Source organism: Cyanistes caeruleus, chromosome 9 (genome assembly GCF_971803275.1).
Source record: "Cyanistes caeruleus chromosome 9, bCyaCae1.hap1.1, whole genome shotgun sequence".
Classification (NCBI taxonomy): Eukaryota; Metazoa; Chordata; class Aves; order Passeriformes; family Paridae; genus Cyanistes; species Cyanistes caeruleus.
Genome location: NC_141709.1, coordinates 9,574,559 through 9,594,651, shown reverse-complemented (window position 1 = coordinate 9,594,651; position 20,093 = coordinate 9,574,559). Strand labels below are relative to the sequence as shown.

Genomic DNA, 20,093 nt, shown 5'->3' with positions numbered 1-20,093 from the left:
CTAGTCTCCAACACCAAAAGACTCCATCAGCAGTGTCCCAGGCTTTCCACAGGTGCCACCAACCCACTGGGAGCTCAGCTGAGTGCCAGTGCCACGGGGGGTGGGGGGGGTGGCTTTTGGCCAGAAGGAAGGAGATGCTTCTCACTTTGTGTCCTTGCAGCAGAGACAGCCCAGAGAAGGCTGCAATGCAAGGCTCAGCTTAATGCAGCAGGGTAAGAGTCCTACCAAAAACAGCAGCTAATTACTTAAGTAATACCCAGTATTATTAATGCTGCAGCTCTGCCATCACCCATGTATTTATAATAATAGTGTTCCCACTGTAATAACATTAATCATAATGGATTTACTAAGAAATTAAGGGGGAAGGGATATTATCTCCCTCGGGAACAGCACTTGACAGCAGCCCTATTTACTGTGTGGATTTGGATTGGTTTAATTCTCAATGTCTCGCTCATTAATCTGCTTTTCCAACAGCCCCTCACAAACACCCCTCTGGGAGCACAACCACAGGAGGAGGGAGGCAGGACAAGCACAGCCAGCTGAGGGGGGCTCAGGCAGAGCAGCCCCAGGGAATCCTGGCACAGGGTCAGCACAACCACCAGGGCTGTCTCATGGGGTGTGAGGGCACGGTCCTCTCCTGCCTTGGTGGGCAGTGTGCACGTCTGGGCATCACCCTCTTCTCCAGCCAATCTGCTATTCTCAGCTCCATGCTTAAAAACTCCTTAGCTTTACCTGGTGAGCAAGGAATAGTCAGCATCTCTTCCCAACATTTATAACAAGAGCTCAAAGGTTTTATTGAAACTTGTTTTCCCATATGCCTTTCTCCTCATCAGGCTTCTGGCTCGGGACACTTGGACCAAGAGCAGCTTGTCCAAGCCAGGGAATGCAGTGAGACACCCACAAAGCTCAGGCCCACCACCCTAACCAGAACCCATTGAGCTTTCACCAATGGGTTTTTACCAATCAGACAGCTTTTCACTGTCTGATGAAAATGAAAGATTAATGTATGTCCTGAAAGTCAGATGATCTGAGTAAAATTAAATCCTGATGAAAATCAAAGCTTGGTAAAAATTAAAGCCTGAAGTCCAAAGTGATCCAGTGATTTTTACCAGGAGTACGGCTTTCCTTGGTTAGTTTATAGCTGTGAGTAAAGACAGAGACATTTTATCACAGCTTCCATTAAACCCCTCTGATGCCTTGCCTGGGAGAGTGGAAGTGGCCTGGAAGCTGTGCACCTGTCAGCAGGAAAACAAGCTGGAGGAAAAATGCTCCCAAATCCCAGAAAGCCCTGGAGCCTCCTGGGCTGGTGTCCCCAACAGGGGCAGCTGGCTCTCCTCAGCCAAGGAAACACTGGGATTCCACTGGATTTATTGTACCTATCCATTGCATCACACAAAGGATCTGAGGACACCTGGCTAATTTTTTCACCCCAAGTTCTTGATACACAAATAAACACACTTCCCCCTTTTCTTTGTCCATTTAATATTTTTTTCTTTCTATTTTCTGCTTGAGGAGAGGGCTGGGCTGAGATTCATGAGTGTTCAGGAACACCCCCATGTCCAGCCCCCAGCCAGGGAGGCTGCAGTGAAGCCTCCTCAAGGTCTTCTCTCCTCCTGGCTGAGCAGCCCCTGCTCTCTCAGCCTTTCCTCAGAGCAGAGGGGCTCCAGCCTGCAGCATCTCTGGGGCCTCCACTGCCTTGCCTCCAACAGCTCCAGCTCCTTCTGTGCTCAGGACCCCAGAGCTGGGGCAGGGGTGAGCCCGGGAGGGGCTGCAGCTTCATGGGCACCAGCAGGGAATTTTGTGTTATCCCTGGAGAGGAACTAAATGCACTCTGGTGTTGAGGGATAAAATGAAAGGAATCAAGCCTGCCCTGGGCAGGGTTGCCACCAGCACCAGCATTTCCTTGTGCAGTCTGAAGGGATCTGTCAGGGGCAGATCCCAGGGCTCCCCTTGCTCCGGCCCCCAGCCCAAAGCAGCTGCAAGGGTGGCAGGGCTGGGCTGTGGGTCCATGCCCAGCTCAGTTCGGAGCTCCCTGTGCCACCACAAGCACAGGCTCCAAAGCAAACCCTGTCCATGGGGACACAGCAGCCGTGCAACGCTGGCACCCGGCAGCTGAAGCTGAGCCTGCAGCACCCTGGGGTACCCACACAGCCCAGACAGTCCCCAAGGCTTCCTGGAGCCTGAGCCCAGGCTCAGAGGCCCCAGTGCTCCCTTCTGGGGAGCTCCAGAGGAACCGAATTGAGAGAGCCTCGGAGCCCTCAGCAATCCCGCCAGCAACCCACGGGCTGCAGGACACAGACGGCGCTTCCTGGCTGGGAGAAGCCTCGTGCCCATCTCCAGGCACCACAATCACAGCGATCCCCACAGCTCCAGCCCCTGCCCAGCTCCTCTGTGGGCAGCATTAAGGCTTCAGCAGAAGCACCAAAGGCCGAGGGCCTTCTGGCCATTTTCCCTTCCCCACTGCACGCCTGGGCAGCTTGCTGAGCACAAGCACCCTTTTCCCCTCTCCCCCTATGCCCTGCGCACACTGGGCACCAGAGAAAGCACCTGAGACACTGGGTATGAGAACACATTCTATATTTCTATATATAATTCTGTATCTATTCTATATATTTCTATTTCTATATTTCTATATTAAAGAACAAAAAAGAAGAAGAAAAAAAAAACATCTTAAAGAAAAATCCTGCCCGGCTCAGATGGCCCCGGCAGACAGAGAGCCTCTCAATTCAGCTCTCCTCAGAGCTCCAGCAGCACCGCCAGCCACGGGCCCACAGACAAGGGCGGTTCTTGCGTGCCCTGCGGAATCCATCTTGCCACTTCTGCAAGATGGAGCCTTGAGCTGCCCGGAGGACAAAGGCTGTTTCCAGAGCCAGACTTCTGATGGCAGGGCTGATGTCCTGTGCCTTGTCATCAAGGGCTGCAAGAGAGAGGAACAGATCTCCATGGTCAGATCTGGATCTGCGGGGACCTGAGGAGAGCCCCATGCAAGGGCCAACCCAGGTGGCTCTGGCCATGGCCAGGAGGGAGCAGGGACCAAAGGGATCAGCCCAAAGCCACTGGACACTATTGGCACTCGTGCCCCTGAAATCTCTGTGTGTGCCCTGGCCACACCAGGCCTGGTCCGCACAGGGAGCAGAGCCCTCGGCAGCCGGGGCAGGGATTGCAGCTCCCCTTGGCAGCCGGGGCTGGCAGCCCGCTGCCCTCACTCACCCTGACAGATGCTCTGGAGCTCTCGTTTGTTCCCCTGGAGGTGCTGCCCGGCCATCCCTGGGAACACAGAGCCTGTCAGGGTCCCAGCAGCACAGCTCCCTGCCAGCGGCGCTGCCAGCCCTGGGGCCACACGGCCTCCTGCCCCGGCAGGGCTCAGCCCCGGCCCTTGCCGCATCCTGACTCAGCCCAAGGGCCCCGGCTGCCAGAGGCCGGCAGCAGCAGCCCCGAGGGCAGCCGGGGCTCCAGGGCCGGGGCAGCAGCCGGGGCTGGGGCCGAGCTGCGGCGGGGCAGGGAGGGAGCCCAGCCCGGTTCGTGGCTCACCAATGAACCTGATGGCCGCCGCTCGCAGGGACTCCTGCGGGCTGTCCAGGTACGGCAGGGCCCGGTGCAGGTGCTCAGCCGCTCGGCTCCTGTCCTGTGCCAGCTGCAGAGAGCGGCAGGAGGGAAGGGTTGGCGCGGGCTCTGCCCCTCGGCCGGGCACTGCTGCCTGCGGCCAGCCCCGGCCTCCCGTGCCCGCCCAGCCCTGAGGCACCGGGCAGCAGCCGCTGGCGCCGGGCTCTGGAGGGGGCAGAGGGCCGGGGGCTGCCCGGGGAGCCGCGGTGCTGCCCTGCCCGACAGACCAGCGGTGCCGGGGCTCCATGGGCACACGGCTCGGGGCCACAGGGGGCTGGAGTAGAGCCCGCGGGGCCCAGGGAAGGGAGCAGCGTGTGGGGCACAGGCTGGCGGCCCTGGGTGCGGCACTGGGCAGGGCACAGCTGCCAGCCGCACACACTGAGCTTCTCCAACCTTGGGCTGGGGCTTCCAGCCCGCCCTTACCAAGCCCTCGCCGAACCTCCAGGTCTGATCCACCCGCAGCATCTGCTGGAGATCCTTCCTCTTCAGGAATCGGGCGGAACAGAGCAGCGTTTCCCGGGAGGCCTGGAGAGCAGCAGAGACCCAGAGATGGCACCACAGCCCAGGGCACAGGACCCACGTCCCTGGGCCAAGACCAGGAGGGAGCTGCAGCCTGCGAGGCAGCAGAGCAGGAGGCAGCCGAGCGCCCTGCCAGGGAGCCACGGCAGCTGCCGAGTCCTCACATCAACCACGCGCTGGTTCTCGTCATGGCAGTGCAAGGAGAGTGGGAGCAGGCTCTGCTGCACGTGGGACTTCAGGGCCTTTTTCCCCTCCTTTGGTACTAAATCCATCATCTCTCGGAAGATGAACATGGAGCACAGCTGCACCTGGCTATCGTCCTGTACGAAAGGAAGAAATAAAGACCTCAGCATCAGCTGCTTCAGGCCCACCTGGGCACAGGCCTGCAAATGCCCAGGGCACAGTGCCAAGGCAGCAGCCATGGCTGGAGACACAGAGCCTTACATTGTCAAAGAGCGGCAGGAGCGCCTCAGCCAGCTGCAGGCCGAGGGGGATGGTTATCGGGCCACCACTGTACAGGAACAAACGGCTGAGGAGAGCGATGCTCATCCCAAGCACATGGCTGTCATTTTCCCCCAGGAGCTCCACGAGCCTTTCATGCAGGCCCCACATTCTTTTGGCCTGTGTGGAACACAAGTGTGTGAAATGCCACCCTGCTGCCACAGGGCCCAGAGGCCAAAGGCCTGTGCCAAAGGCCTGGGGCAGGAGGCAAGAGGCAGGAGGCAGGAGAGCTGGCAGCAGCTGCCTCAGTGCCCAAAGGCCAGCCAAGCGCAAGCCACTGCCTTCCCCAGCCCCACGCCGGCAGCCGCTGCCCCCTTCTCACCATGGAGGAATTCTTGCCGAGCACCACAAGGCCTCTGAGTGCCAAGCGACGCCTCTCCCTGCACTCGCTCTGCAGTTTGTTTGATGCGATCTCCAGGACGCTGTCACGGTATTCACTCGAGTCCAGGCACTCCAACATCTGAAGGGCACAGGCCGGTGATGGGGCAGCAGCGCACAGGGCTGGGCCCAGGCAGCAGCACAGGGCGTGGGCACCGTCCCGGGCGGCTGCGGCACCGAGAGGGCAGAGAGCTGGGAGACAGCTCAGCGAGACAGCGCTGCCCTTCAGGCTCACCTCCACAAGGAACGCCATGGCGGCCAAATCCCCGTGTGCCGTGTCTTTGCTGAGCAGCCCGAGCAGGTAGAATGCAATCGCAGAACACAAGGGTAGGGACACGTGACGCATTGCTCTGATGGGAGGAAAAAGGAACCAAGACCCTGAGCCAGCGGGACAAACCTCTCCATGGACTGACTCCCAGGAGGAGCTTGGCCCTTCTCCACCACCCTGCAAGGGGACCCAGGCCCTTTGGGAAGCAGCTGCTCTTGGGCACCCTCCTCTCCCAGGCTTGTGCAGTGTCCTTGGCCATCCCTTGGTGACAAGGCCCTCTGGCCCATGACCACGGGGACTGTGTGGGGCACCCCAGGCTCGGGGCACAAACGCTGTTTGGGGGCAGCTCACCTGGCCAGCACACCCACAGCACAGTGGTGCGTGCCAGCACACAGCAGCGTGTCCCAGCCACACTCGTCTTCCACTGCTGCCACCACATCCTCATAGTGCAGTCGGCAGAGCAGGGCCTTCAGGGTCTGCACTGCAAACCTGTGTGCACAGCAAAGCCCAGGTGATGCTGGGAGCACGGGCTTCTGCCCTGGGGACATGGCAGGGACAGGAGGACTGGCATGGAGCACCTGTTGGGGCTGATGGCAAGGCCATGTTGCTGCTGGCATCTCTTCCAGAAAGTATCGACCTTCTCTGGCATATCCAATGTGCTGAACAGCACTTGCAAGAGCAGATGCACCAAGAGACGGGGGAAATACACTGTCACTGCATGTGGGAGACAGGGCAGCTGGAGCATCTTCCATATCACCACAGTTGCCTGTGAAGGACAGAGCAGCCTGAGTCAGTGCTCAGTGCTCAGGTGTCCATGTGGCAGGGCCCGAGCGTGGCAGGGAGAGGCCAGTGGAGATGTAGGGACAGCAGCCGGCCTGGTGGCCCTGGAGCTGCTCCTAGGCCAGGTTGGAGCCCAGTGCCTGATGCAGGGAGATGCCATGGGAGGAGGGAGGATGGAGACCTGAGGGAGAGGTGACCTTGGGGTGAGCAAAGGTCAGTTGCAGAAACTCACAGCCAGGGCAAGGACAGCCGTGTGGTCCCCGTCGGAGGTGCACATGCTGAGCTCTGGCCAGGTGCCCAGCACATCCAGAAGTATCAGCATGGCTGGCTCTGCAGCCCTGCATGAGCACATGATGCTCTTCCACATGGTGGTAGCAGCTCTGTGGGGTCAGAGTTCTGTGTCAGGGGGGTCTGGGACACATCCCCGTGGCCTGGGCAGCAGCAGGGAGCTGAGCTGGCTGCCAGCCCTGCCTCTGCCCACTGCCCCTCAGTGGCAGCCCAGCCCTGTGGGGACTGGCCCCTGAGGGCAGCAGGCTCGGGGGCTGCTGTGCCAGGGCTGACAAAGGGAGGAGCCACAGGGCCCTGGAATCCTCTGTTTGTCAGACACCTGAGCCGGGCTGTGCAGGGGGATGCCCTGAGCCCTCTGGGCACGTGGGCCCTGTACCTGTCACACCATGGGGCCACACGCAGGAGAGCCATCACCACGTCAGCAGGCTGTGCCTCTGTCAGATCCAGAAGGGGCCTGTACAGATTGTACTCAGGAAACTCATTAGCCTTGAGCCACTGGTAGATGAACCTCACCATGGGGAGCACCTGGAGAAGGCACAGGGAAACTTGGAAAGCTGCCAGCAGGAGTAATGTGCCCAGCTTCCCAGAGAAGTGCTTCTCTTCCCACCGCACTGCCACGGCCTCAAAGGCTCGCAGTGAGCAGCTGGCGTGGCCAAGCAATTCCTGGGAGGATCGAAGCCAGGCCACAGACTGCCTTACTTGCTTTGGACTGGAAGGACCCTCCTCCACAAGCATGTCCAGCAGGGCAGCACTGGCCTTGGTTTTGAAGATGGGAGAGTATGCTCTGACCACAGTGCCCATGGCACTGGTCTCTTCCTCCCGAATTCTCTTCATGAATTTGCAAATCATCTGCAGCAGAAGGGCAAGAAATGAGGGACATTGCATGGAGTGCTCCAAGCGTGGTGCTGGGCTGAGCAGGAGAGGGGATGGCTGCAGGTACCTGCGCTGTTGTGCGGAAGAGGCCACGGCTGCGTTCCTGCTCTCGAGTGCGCTCCATGGCTGCTCCTGGCAAAGAGCGAGCGCAGCTTGAGCTGAGGGGCTGCGGGAGAGGCCGGAGAACACAGCCCAGCCCTGCACTCCCCAGGCAGGGACAGCCCCGGGAGGCCCCAGGGCACAGAGTACAGCTCCAGGGTGTCTGCCCCAGCCCCACTTCTGTCCTGTCCATGGACGTGTCCCCAGGGGATGGGATGGGATGGGATGGGATGGGATGGGATGGGATGGGATGGGATGGGATGGGACGAGGCCAAGCTGGCTGCAGGCCCAGGTCTGCCGCTCACCCTCCTGAGGTGGCTGAAATTGCTCCAGCTCTCCAGGCTGCTGTGCTGGGGCAGTCCCAGGGCCTTCTTTCTCCTCCTTCACCCAGGTCAGCTTGGGGACACTTGGAGGTCTCTGCTCAACATCACTGCCTGGATTCATGGCTACTCGCAGCAGAGGTGGCTCAGAAAAGGTCTGAGTTGGCAAGTCCTGCAGCTGTGCCTGGAAGGCACCTGCAGGAGTGAAGTCTTGGCAAGGCTGCAGGACAGCCAGTCCTGCACTTGGGTCTCAGGGGCTCGTGCCACAAGGACAGGAGACTCGTCGTCAAGGACCGCGGTGAGGAAATGCCACGGTCTGGGCTCGAGCACACCTGAGAAGTGTGGTGCTTCACCTCACCAGAAGTGAAGCCTCGGGAAGGCTGCAGGTCACCGAGTGCTGTGGTCTGGCCTCGAGGTGACCTGCAGGAGTAACGCCTCAGAAAGGCTCTGGGTCAGCAAGGAATGAGTGCGCCGTGCGGGGGCTCCTCACAGCACCACTCTGTCCCGTCCTGCCCTGTCACGTGCACCAGGCACTGTGGTGTGGCTGTGTCACCACCAACACTAATGTCACCCCATGTCACAAAGGGCCCTTGGACACCCTGTCCCGTTCCATTCCACGGTTACCATGCTGCACCGTGTCACCAAGGGCCGTTGCACACGCTGCCCCCTGCCCTGGGGCTCCACCCAGCCCGGCCAAAGTGGCCCAGCTTGGAAGCAATGCCTTGGCCCAAGTGTCTCAGACAGCCCAACAGGATCTTTAGGAACAGCTCAAACCTGTGGCTGCAGCAGGAAGGGTGGCAGGAGGTTTCCTGCCTGCTTTGCATTGCTGCAGGGGCTGCTCCTGTCAGAGCCCCCTCTCTGCTGGTGACAGCTTTGCTCTTGGGGACACCGCTCTGCAGCAGCCCAGGAACACGAGCGGTGCCCAGTGCCGGGAGCGCCACCAGTGGTTCCCCCCTGTGCACGGGGACCCCAGCCCCAGGGTGGCTGTGCCAGCACCCCCAGGGACCTCCAGCCTCAGGAACCCAGGGCAAGGGGAAACCACAGCTGTGCAAATGCTGCCTGTGCCCAAAGCAAATGCAAAGACAGACAGCCTGTGACAAACAAGGACAATTTATTTACACAACAGCACCACCACCAACAATGAACTACAGAATGTATTTATGTTATAAGAATCTTCATAGCAACAATCTATAAAATGTATGTACAATGAAAGGACCTCTATAGCAATTGCAATAAAGAACCTAACTACAGCCTATAGAACATATATACTGAAGGGACTGTGTCCACCATCTCTGTTATTCCTGCAAGAGAAGGAGGCATCTTGGCCACTCCAGCCCAGCCCTGAGGGCCGTTCCTGTGCACGCTCTGGTGCCGTTTCTGCTCTGTCCAGAGCCGCTTCAGCAGCAGCGACTCAGCAGCGCTGCTCGAGGAGACATCACCACCCTCCCCATGGAGGCAGAAGCTGTGCAGACGCAGAGCTCTGTGTCAGGGGAGCCTTGGTCTCAGCACCGTGGCCTGGGCAGGCGCGGGGGCCCAGGCAGGCCGCCAGCCCTGCCTCTGCCCGCTGCCCTGGCAGCACCCAGTGGCTGTGCCCTGCCAGGGCCTCCTTGCCCTCCTTGTCGCCAGCCAGCCCAGCCTGGGCACCTCGGGGCTGCTGAGGCCCAGCCTCGAGGGCTTCTGCTGCAGGCATGGCAGTCTCTCAGGGGAAGCACCAGAGCAGCGGGTGACAGGAACAAGGTGACTGCCTCGGGGCTGCTCGTGGCCTCTGACACCCAATTTCCTCAGGGCTTCCACCACCCTGGCCCCTCTGCTCTCCCCCAGCCCGGCCAACCTGCCCGGCAGCGGCGCAGCCCCGATGGAGCTCCAGAGGAGCCAGATTGAGAGAGCCTCAGAGCCCTCAGCAATCCCGCCAGCAACCCACGGGCTGCAGGACACAGACGGCGCTTCCTGGCTGGGAGAAGCCTCGTGCCCATCTCCAGGCACCACAATCACAGCGATCCCCACAGCTCCAGCCCCTGCCCAGCTCCTCTGTGGGCAGCGTTAAGGCTTCAGCAGAACCACCCAAGGCCGAGGGCCTTCTGGCCATTTTCCCTTCCCCACTGCACGCCTGGGCAGCTTGCTGAGCACAAGCACCCTTTTCCCCTCTCCCCCTATGCCCTGCGCACTGGGCACCAGAGAAAGCACCTGAGACACTGGGTATGAGAACACATTCTATATTTCTAAATATAATTCTATATTTCTATATATAATTCTATATCTATATTCTGTATATTTCTATTTCTATATATCTATATTAAAAAGAACAAAGAAGAAGGAATAAAAAAAATATCCTAAAGAAAAATCCTGCCCGGCTCAGATGGCCCCGGCAGACAGAGAGCCTCTCAATTCAGCTCTCCTCAGAGCTCCAGCAGCACCGCCAGCCACGGGCCCACAGACAAGGGCGGTTCTTGCGTGCCCTGCGGAATCCATCTTGCCACTTCTGCAAGATGGAGCCTTGAGCTGCCCGGAGGACAAAGGCTGTTTCCAGAGCCAGCATTCTGATGGCAGGGCTGATGTCCTGTGCCTTGTCATCAAGGGCTGCAAGAGAGAGGAACAGAGCCATGGTCAGATCTGGATCTGCGGGGACCTGAGGAGAGCCCCGTGCAAGGGCCAACCCAGGTGGCTCTGGCCATGGCCAGGAGGGAGCAGGGACCAAAGGGATCAGCCCAAAGCCACTGGACACTATTGGCACTCGTGCCCCTGAAATCTCTGTGTGTGCCCTGGCCACACCAGGCCTGGTCCGCACAGGGAGCAGAGCCCTGGGCAGCCGGGGCAGGGATTGCAGCTCCCCTTGGCAGCCGGGGCTGGCAGCCCGCTGCCCTCACTCACCCTGACAGATGCTCTGGAGCTCTCGTTTGTTCCCCCGGAGGTGCTGCCCGGCCATCCCTGGGAACACAGAGCCTGTCAGGGTCCCAGCAGCACAGCTCCCTGCCAGCGGCGCTGCCAGCCCTGGGGCCACACGGCCTCCTGCCCCGGCAGGGCTCAGCCCCGGCCCTTGCCACATCCTGACTCAGCCCAAGGGCCCCGGCTGCCAGAGGCCGGCAGCAGCAGCCCCGAGGGCAGCCGGGGCTCCAGGGCCGGGGCAGCAGCCGGGGCTGGGGCCGAGCTGCGGCGGGGCAGGGAGGGAGCCCAGCCCGGTTCGTGGCTCACCAATGAACCTGATGGCCGCCGCTCGCAGGGACTCCTGCGGGCTGTCCAGGTACAGCAGGGCCCGGTGCAGGTGCTCAGCCGCTCGGCTCCTGTCCTGTGCCAGCTGCAGAGAGCGGCGGGAGGGAAGGGTTGGTGCGGGCTCTGCCCCTCGGCCGGGCACTGCTGCCTGCGGCCAGCCCCGGCCTCCCGTGCCCGCCCAGCCCTGAGGCACCGGGCAGCAGCCGCTGGCGCCGGGCTCTGGAGGGGGCAGAGGGCCGGCTGCTGCCCGGGGAGCCGCGGTGCCGGCCCGCCCCGCAGCCCCAGTGACTTCCTCCTTGTTCAGAAGAATGCAATTAGGAAAGTTAAACTGGAAAAAGGTGCTCCTTAGAACTGGTAACACAAGGTGCAAACATAGCTAGGAAATGGCCCTTTGTGGCATCTGCCATTCTCACCAGCACATCCTTCCTTTCCTTCTCCTGGCTCTCCAGTTTCCTCTGCAGTGATGCCACCTCTGACGAACAGTCACAGCCTCTTCCTTCAAGGCAGTTTCTAGAGAGGTCTTCTGCTGTTCTGCCCTCCATATTGCTGCAGGAGGGAAGGGGAAAGAGAAGGGAGAAAGCAAAGCAAAGTAAACTGATGGGCACCCTGCAGAGACAACAGCACTGTCTTCTCTGCCTGCCGTGGTTTGCCAGGCCTTAAGCCCACAAGAGCTTCCAAAACTGAGAGAAAGGAAGGAAACTTCCAGGCAGAGAAAAAAGCAGGAATGGCAGGGGCAAGGTTCAGAGGAATAGCAGTGTGTTTGCTCTTGGCCTTGTGCTGAGTGAACAATCCAAGAGAGACAAAGCAGCAGGGATGCCTGTGCAGCCCTGCTCCAGAGAGGCCAATAGCCTGGAGGCTTTGACAGGGCCTGAAATTTGGGGGAATTGAGCTGAGGCATCCAGCTTCAGCTGCTTAGCACAGACACAGCACCTGAAAGGCACCAGCTGTGTATGGGATCAGCCACAGCAGAGCCAGTTGGCACCGCCAGCCACAGCATCATTCTTGAGATAAACTTTGACTGGCGCCTGGATGGATAAGTCTCGTGCTGGTTGTTTTTCCTGTCTGCCATCTCTGGGCAAAGGCCTTTACCTCTGCATGGGATCAGAGATCCCCGCTGGTGGAACAGGATGGGGCAATGGATGGGAGAGAAGTTGTACCTTGCTGAGTTTCCTCCAACAGTGTCTGCAGCTCCTGATTGCAGGCCTTGATTTGGTTGTTGTCAGCCTGAGCCATCCTCAGCTCCATCTCCATGGCCTCACAGTGTGTGGCCATGGCCTCTGCTCTTTCCTCAGAGCTCTGGAGCCTCAGACGCAGCTCAGACATCTCAACCTGCAGCACATGCACAGCGTCCCTCAAGCTCTGTTCTCCTGCTTGGGACTTTTCCAGCTCCTGCAGCAGCTCCTTCTCTCGAGTGTCCTGCTGAGCTGCCTTCTCTGTCACTGCATCCTGCAGGGCCTGGATCTGGAAGATGGATGCAGAGAGCCTCAGGGACTGGGCTGCTCCTGAGGCAGCAGAGCAGGCAGTAGGGAGAGCATTGAAGGAGAAATGACTTCAGGCAGAAATACACCAGAAACAGAAGGTGCAGAACCAAGGATTCCAGTAGAGACAAAGGTAGAGAAAACAGGGAAAGGGAGGCAAGGGGCACCCTTGAGGCTGCAGCTCTGAACACGGGCTGAACTGGCTGTGGTGGAAGCGCTCTGCCCAGCCTGCCATAGCCACATCTGTGTCCCCACATTGCTCAGTGAATGGCACAGGCACCAATCCTGTCAGGGAGAGCACTGCTAACAGAGGGACAGAGAAGCTCCAGAGGAGTGTGCTGCTGCTTCTGCTCCCAGATTTCCTGCTGGGACCCAGGAAAGAATGGGGGAAAACTATGGCAGCAGACACCAGATCCAGCCTTGGCCTGAGGGTGCAGCAGCAGGAGGCCTGGGAAGAACATGTGGATGCTGCTGGGAGGGGAAAGAGGTTGGGACTAGCATGCCAAAGGTGGTGTTGTGTGCCCCTGGAGAAGAGGATGGAGTGCACAGCTTACCTGGGTGTTGAGCTGCTGCAGTTGTCCTGCACGGCTTGAAGAGACCAGTTCAGCCTGCTGAAGAGCAGAATGAAACTGAGACAGCTGATTGTTCAGCGCCAGGTTCCTTTGTTCCAGCATTCTGAGATCCATGCTCTTTTCCTCCAGAGACAGAATCAGCCTAAAGGGAAGCATGCAACTCATTACTAATGGCATCACATTTTATAAACTCCTAGGACTTGCAGCACCTCAGAGAAAACTGCTCTGTCCAATGAGGTTTGTCTAAACAACTTGGCTGTTTGTTCCCCCTGCAGTCACAGCCCAGCATGTGCCCACTCTGCTTTTGTTCCTGAAAGAACAGGGAGTTCCTGCCTTCATGGCCTACCTTCTATTTGAGATGGGAATGTGCATACAAACCTAACAAAGTCCTGCAATGAAGACATTAGGGGAGAGGAAGAATTTTCTTCTGACTAACCAGGCTCCAAGGGGAAGAGGTTTGGTCAACATGGAAGAGACATTTCCTTCCCCCATCTTGTATGTCCAGGTGGGAGGAGCAGCACCCTACAGCCAGGGGATGTCTGGCAAGTTCCCTGAGATTTACCAGCACCCATCCTACTTTCAGCTGGAGGAACAAAGGCTGATGGCAGAAGTGGCAACAGAGGCTTAGAGCTCAAGCTGATGGAAGATGCAGAAACCTCCAGGCAAGCAAGAGTGCTCTGCCTTTCCTTTGTCTTCTTCTTGGAAGAAAAATCCTGTGGCACTGAAGACTGGCTTGACTTGATCAGCTGGAGGAGCCCCCCTAACCTTGCTCTGGTTTCTTGCATTCTTTGCACAGTCAGTAACACCTGTGAGTGTGGAGGGTGGCAGGGACCCTGCTTGAGCCCCTCCAGGCACCAGGGGGGCATTTTATCAGGAACAATGCACCAGAGACATTCTTGTTTCTTGGGTGCCTCCCAGGGCAATCTGGGCTTGATCAGCACTCAGGGCCTTAAGAAGGTGCTGCCCAGCAAAGGCATCAGATGCCAGGCTGATCAGATCCCAAAGGCCTCAAGTTACAGCAGCCAAGGTGGAGCTGATGGATGTATCCAGCTCCTTACACTGCAGCTCCAGCACTGTTAACATACCCACCTAACCTAACCTAAGAGCACAACACTCCCTAGAGGGAAAGAGCTACCCCAAAAGCCTTTGTCTTCAGAAAAACTCCAACTGAAGGCTTAAAATATTAGAGAATGAACACAACATACAGATAATGAGATGTGTCTTCATGGAGAGTTCAGAATCTGCCCCTTAGGAAATGCTGCCAGAGCCCCAGGCAGGTGCAAAGACGGCAAAGAGGGAATGCATTCACCACATTGCAGAGTCCCACAGGCTTTCATTTACCTGTCTCTTTCCCTCTCTAGGACATTCACAGAAGCCTGCAATTCAAAATTTTCCAGTGCCACTTCTTTGCATTCACTCCATTCCCTCTCCAGTTTCTGCAGCTTCACTTGGAGCTCCTTCTTCTGATGTTCTGCCTCCTCCAGCCTCTTCTGGATGTGTTCAGCCTCCAATTGCTTCTGCCTTGACTGTGCCTGGGCCTCGCTCACATCTTGCTGGGCTCTCTGGAGTGTGCTTTCCAGGAACTCTCGGGAGGCTGCCAGCTGAGATGTCAACTCATCCACCTCCAGTCAAACAGAACAAAGCAGTCAGAGGCGACAGCCACAGCCTGCCTCTGTCAGCCACAGTAGAGGCACTTAGGAATGAGAAAGGAAAACTTTCCCTTTCTCCCTGTCCTGGGACTGGCAGATTCCCAATAGAGATGGACAACTTGGTTAAGTCTCTAAGTGGCCCACCTGAAAAAGCACCTCCCAAACCAAGGCTAGCAAGAAGAGGCCAGCAGGAGTCCATGCTGATGGGTGCTGGCCAACAGCCCAGAGGACTGGCCCAGCTGTTCAGGGGGCAGCAGCTGAGATTCAGCAGAGCACTGAGTGTCCTTCAGAGCAGCTGCCATGGAGCCCCCACAGCATGAGGCAGCCCCAGGGATCACCCCATCAGCTGCTGCTCTGCCATGGAAAAGCAAGAAGGCCACAGAGTCCTCCCTGCGTGACTGCAGTGCCACTGCTGTTTCACTCACCTGCTTTTGTAGAGCATCCCTCTGCTCAAGGAGGACATTCATCTCCTCTCTCTGATGCCCTGAAGTTCTTCCTTGTGCCTCCTCTGCACTGCCAGCATTTCATTGTGAGCTTCCTGCAGCTCAGCTTGCAGCTTTGCCTTGATGGTCTGGCAACAAAATGCAGAGTGACTTCCTGGGACCTGCCCTCAGGCTCAGATTTTTGCACTTGCTGTCTCCAAACCCCATTCCTTCAGCTACTTCTTGTGGCTTCTCGACCCAGCTCTGCTTGCACTGCAAGCCCTCCTTCCTGGGCCTGAGCTCTGGAGCTTACCAGGCTCCCACAGCCTCAGGCAGCCCTTGTCCCCTCAGTCCCAGGAGCTGCCTTTTGTGCCCTTGTCCCTGCCCTGCACTCCATTCCCTGCCTACTCAGACTTACCTGTCCCTTCTCTTGCTGCTCTTTCACCTCCTGCCTGAGCTGCTGGACCTGCTGGCACGCTTGGCTGAGCTGTCCCCGAGTTTGGAGCAGTGTCTCTGTTAAAGCCCTCTTCTCATTCTGCTCTTCCTGCAGCACCTGCACAGAAGCAAGGAGCAGAGGGTTTCACACTTGCCTGCAACATCTGTGTGGCAAGAGGCAAAGACGGATGGGCTCACGCGCCCTCAGAGCACAGGACTTCATTGTCCATCTCCATAGTTTTAACAGGGAGATATTTCAGCTTAATTAAAGCATCTTCTTAATTCTCTACCTCTTCTGAAGCTTCTTTTCTCTCCTGTCACTGGTGGTTTATAAAGTCTCTTTTCATGTTGATCACTCTCTTTTTCTCTCTCTGGATAAAAAGATTAATCCGCAAGTCTCGTCTGGGTAATGAAAGAGTTAAAATCTTGCCCAGGCTTTTGTAGATGGCTCAGTGATCTCTGCCGAACAGGAGCTGGAGCCGTCTGCGATGGGAAGTTCTTCATGGCTGCTCTGGAGCGTGTGGTCGCTGTCTCTGCTTGCTGCAGGTCCAAAGCCTCTCTCCTTCTTCACTCAGCAGTTTCTAGTGAATTTAGTTACAGCAAAACCTGCAGCCGAGCCAGAGATCGGCTCGGCCCGGCCCGGGGAAAACCTTCCCCAGGCCCCGCCATCTCCCGGCCGGGAGACGGGGCAGGCCCGGCCCCATCCCCGCCCGGCCGCATGGCCTGGGCAGGGACGGGAGGCCTGGAGCTCCGCCACCCTTCACAGCCAGGAAACAAAGAGAACCCAGAGAGCTCTGCTTTTACACTTTAAGGTAGGGTTCACAAGTTGATCCCACTTTTCAATGGCCTAAACTGCTGTCAGTTCTCAGCAATGACCGATAATTGGTCAGGAGAAAAGACTCCAGGCACTTCCCAGCAACTCCAACTCCCTTAAAGGTAAAGTAACTCCATGACACCCAGCTTGAGGAAATGAATGCAGAAGGAGGTGCAGAGTTGTTCAGAGAAGGTTTGGTGAAGATAAAACTAAGATAAAAAAGAGATTTGCTGCTTCTTTCTACCAAACTTCCAGTGTTTGGTGTGTTTGCAAAGCCCCTGCTTTGGTCAAGTGGCACATGACCATTTTCTCTCTCTCAAGATGGGTGCACAGGGGAAAGAGGTGCCTGTGTGGAAAATCTTGACATTTCCTGCAAAACAGTGAATTGCCTGGGTGTAAAAATAAACATCATAAACATAAACATAATATAATAATAATAATAATAATAATAATAATAATAATAATAATAGTAATAGTAATGGCAGGGTGGAGGCAAGGGCTCCCTGCTTCTGCAGCAATGGGAGCACAGGTGGCCAAAACCTGGCTGGCCACAAGCTTCTTGAACTGTAGAACTGGTGAGGACTCTGAAAAGCCTCTCCAGACCCCTGCAGCCAAAACATCTTTGAGACAGCAAGACAATAAAATTCCCTTTGAAAAGATCAAAGGGCAAAACTCCACTTAAAAATACTGAAAGTATTTTAGGCATTTTTCTTTTAAATCTTTTTTCTCGCTCAAAACCATTCACTGAACCTCACCCTGAGCTGTTTCATGCCCTAGAAACATGGTTTTAGGGCAAACTCCCTGCAAATGACAATGTTTCACCCAGCTCTTGTTTTATAGCCAACGAGCATCAAATTTACAGATGCAGGAGGCACAAAGGTGCCTTATCCTGGTGCCAGGAGCTTGGAGCAAGAGGCCTGGGCTGTGCAGTCCCTGCTGTGAGCAGCCCTGAAATGAGTGCAGGTTTCTATGACAGCCCCCAAATGGCAGATCTGGGCCTGTCATGCACAATCCCGTTTTCTGAACCTCCAGCCCTGAATCTCATCACTCAGGTTTTGTTATCCACATCCCATCCTGACACTGAAGATCTCAAGGAGATAAGGGCTCAGATGCTGCTGGTATTGGACACCAGCACCATCTGCTCCCCGTCCTCATTCACTCTACATTAAAGACCAGAAAGATCTCATGAAGTCAGAAGAAAGAAAAAACCATGGATATGTCATCTGGGATTCCTGCTGTTTGCTGGTAATTAAGTTTGTCACAATCTTGACAGAGCTGGGAACGATGGAGGGAATCAGAAAGAAAAGGCAGAGGGAGGGAAAATATAATAAGAGTCACTCTGGAGCTTTTTCCTTCTGATTCTCTTGCCAAAGAAAATGATTAAAGAAAATAATGTTATCTCCATGGTGGTTGCTCTCCAGTTCCACTAGAGACAGGAATTCAGCCTAACAATTTGTCAATTTTTTCTCAAGCTCAGGTAATGTCATTCCAATATTTACTGGGCTGCACTCCGGTTCCTGGGGTTTCTGTCAATTCAAACCCAGGCTCTCCCTTTTTGTCTCTCCCTCTTTGTTGTTTTGTCCTAGTTTCAGCCTGTCTTTTACTTTGGGAGAGAAAACAAAGCTGAGCCCAGCTCGGCAGCAGTGTCCCAGTGTTGGGCTGAAGGGCACCTCAGAGGAAGGACTTGCCCATCCTCATCTTCCTGCAGGAAAAAGGCATCACTGGAGTTCATTTTCATCTCTTGCTGTGCTCACTGCAGCTCATTTGGGCTGGGAAAAGCTCTCAGATCATCAGACAGTGTGCAAGGATGCAGCAGAAGCAGGAGGTGTTGGCAGAGCTTCTTCTGGGTGCTGAGAGCTGCAGAGCCCAAACCAAGGGGCCACCACAGGCTTTGCCCTGCAGCATCCACAGAGCGCAAGAAGGGCTCTGCTGCTGGGGCTTCTCCAGTGGAGAGGAGTTTCTGGGCTGGAAAGACACATTTCCAGGGAAAACAGCAGCCTTGGTACCAGCAGTAGAGGATTCAGGGGTGAGGGGGGGTCATTGGGAAGCAGTTCTGGACTTGGCCTCATCCCTGCTCTGTCACAGCCCAGCTCTGGGGCTGCTGCTGGCACCTCCCTCTCCATGGGATCACTGGGAGGCCTGGAAAGGTTGGCTTCATGGTTGGATTGCATCTTAGAATCTCCTAGATCTTGGGATCTTTTCCAACCTAAAAATTTCTGTTATTTCTCCTTATGTTCCTTTGGTTTCCTGGACCAAATAATAATAATAATAATAATTTGCTCCTTATTTGAAAATACAGACCCTACCAAAATAACAGCAGGAAGTTGGAAGTATTCTCAAGGAAACAGGAGGAGAAATTGAGTCCATCTCACCTGTATCCTCAGAGCAAAACTTTAGAGGCATTTCCTGTGCATTCCCAACTTCATGGCCAGAGTTGGGGCAGGGTTTGAAAATGTGGACACCACAGGGCTGATGTGTGATGTGCACCTGGTGCTGCCCCACCTCCTCCCAAAGTGCTACATCTGCACAGGGCTCTCAGAGTGGACTTTGCAGAGGGCCATGAAAACAGATTTATTTTGGAATATTTTCACTTGCCATTACAATTTATCACCAGAAGCCAAGGAAAAGGAGTGGAGTTTATGAAAACATCAAGCAGGGAATGTGCCTGCAGGAAGCTGACAAATGGGACAGCCACACAGAGAGATGGTTTAGAATAATCCATTTTCATGCCAGCTCCAGTAAAGAGAACAGAGAAAGACTGAGCAGCATCCTTCCTTCTGACAACCTCCAGAGCATAACTGTGGCCCTCATCTGAAACCTTGCAGTGGCTCCTCAGAACATTTTTGAAAGACAAGGCAGTGTATTTTTCAATCTCTGTCTCAAGCAGGAAACTCAAAAGAGTTCCTTCTGCTGTGAAAAAATAAATGTTCCTCTATAAAAGAAGTAAATCCACATTTTTCAAACCCAGCCTCAACTCTGGCCATGAAGTTGGGAATACACAGAATAATGCCTTCTAAAGTTTTGCTCTGAGGCATTGGTGAGCTGGACTCAGTTTCTCCCTTTTTCCTTGGGAATGCTTTCACTTCCTTCCAGCACCTGCCAGGACGCAACAGGCTCCTTTGGGATGGGTCTTTGCAGGATAATGATGGGTTGCCATCATTAGGATGTCAGAGAAGTGGGGAGCGGCCTTTCCTCACTCAGCCTGGGTGTCCCTGCCCCAGTGAAGTGTCCCAACCTCCAATTTACCTGTGATGATGAAGAGAGCAGGAGGAAGAGAAGATCCCCTTGTAGTGATCCCACCTTTGGCTCTGTGCAGTGTCAGGTGCTCACAGGAGAGCGGATGGTTCAGGCCAACAGGAATTCCTCCACACTTGCACTGCACACACCAGGAATGGATTTTGTGTCCATCCAAACCATTGTCTTTGTTGCATCATGGCAGCTGAGCTGTAAAGGGAGAACAAATGCCCAAAGTGCAGCCCTGCCCTGGGGAATCAGCTCCTAAATGCCCTGGATGCAGGTGTTTGGGGAAGGCTGGGGGGTCTGCAGTTTGCCCCTGTGGGACAGAGGGATGGAGTTCCCATGCCTGGGCAGTCCAGGGGAGGATGATCCAGAGCCTCATGGCTCTTGTCAAGTCTCTGTGTGAGGCAGATTTCCCCCAAGACCTCACTCCAGCCTTCCAGAAAGCAAATAGTTCTGTGTTCTGCTTCCCCAAACCTTTGTCTCCTCATCTGCTCCACCCTCTGAGTGCACTCACAGCCTGGCCAAAAAGAATTAAAAGTTTTTTGTGGCTGGCAATTCAAAAACTATGAAAGCTCACAGACAAATTCTGTGGGGTTGGTTGGAAAGACAGAGTGAGTTTTGGAGGGTCTTTGTTCTCTTTGCTCTTC

At 56.0% G+C, this 20,093-nt stretch overlaps 2 protein-coding genes across 2 annotated transcripts; both read right to left on the bottom strand.

Moving 5' to 3' along the window:
• Positions 1–1,130: 1,130 nt before the first annotated feature.
• On the bottom strand, positions 1,131–8,189 carry LOC147651538 (maestro heat-like repeat-containing protein family member 7). Its single transcript, XM_086841984.1, has 14 exons — positions 7,615–8,189; positions 7,278–7,342; positions 7,037–7,186; positions 6,714–6,862; positions 6,282–6,429; positions 5,848–6,035; positions 5,621–5,758; positions 5,237–5,351; positions 4,946–5,083; positions 4,567–4,743; positions 4,287–4,442; positions 4,027–4,128; positions 3,532–3,634; positions 1,131–1,141 (listed from the first exon to the last, which is right to left on the bottom strand). Exons 1-14 carry the CDS (start codon positions 7,751–7,753, stop codon positions 1,131–1,133), a joined length of 1,779 nt encoding a protein of 592 aa, XP_086698110.1. The 5' UTR covers positions 7,754–8,189.
• A 529-nt stretch (positions 8,190–8,718) lies between these two features.
• On the bottom strand, positions 8,719–16,576 carry LOC147651537 (uncharacterized). Its single transcript, XM_086842864.1, has 10 exons — positions 15,683–16,576; positions 15,376–15,510; positions 14,961–15,106; positions 14,228–14,508; positions 12,869–13,028; positions 11,994–12,297; positions 11,250–11,382; positions 10,819–10,921; positions 10,498–10,554; positions 8,719–10,206 (listed from the first exon to the last, which is right to left on the bottom strand). The coding sequence occupies exons 3-10, from the start codon at positions 15,000–15,002 to the stop codon at positions 9,982–9,984; spliced, it is 1,305 nt and encodes a 434-aa protein (XP_086698990.1). The 5' UTR covers positions 15,003–15,106; positions 15,376–15,510; positions 15,683–16,576; the 3' UTR covers positions 8,719–9,981.
• Between the last annotated feature and the right edge of the window lie 3,517 nt (positions 16,577–20,093).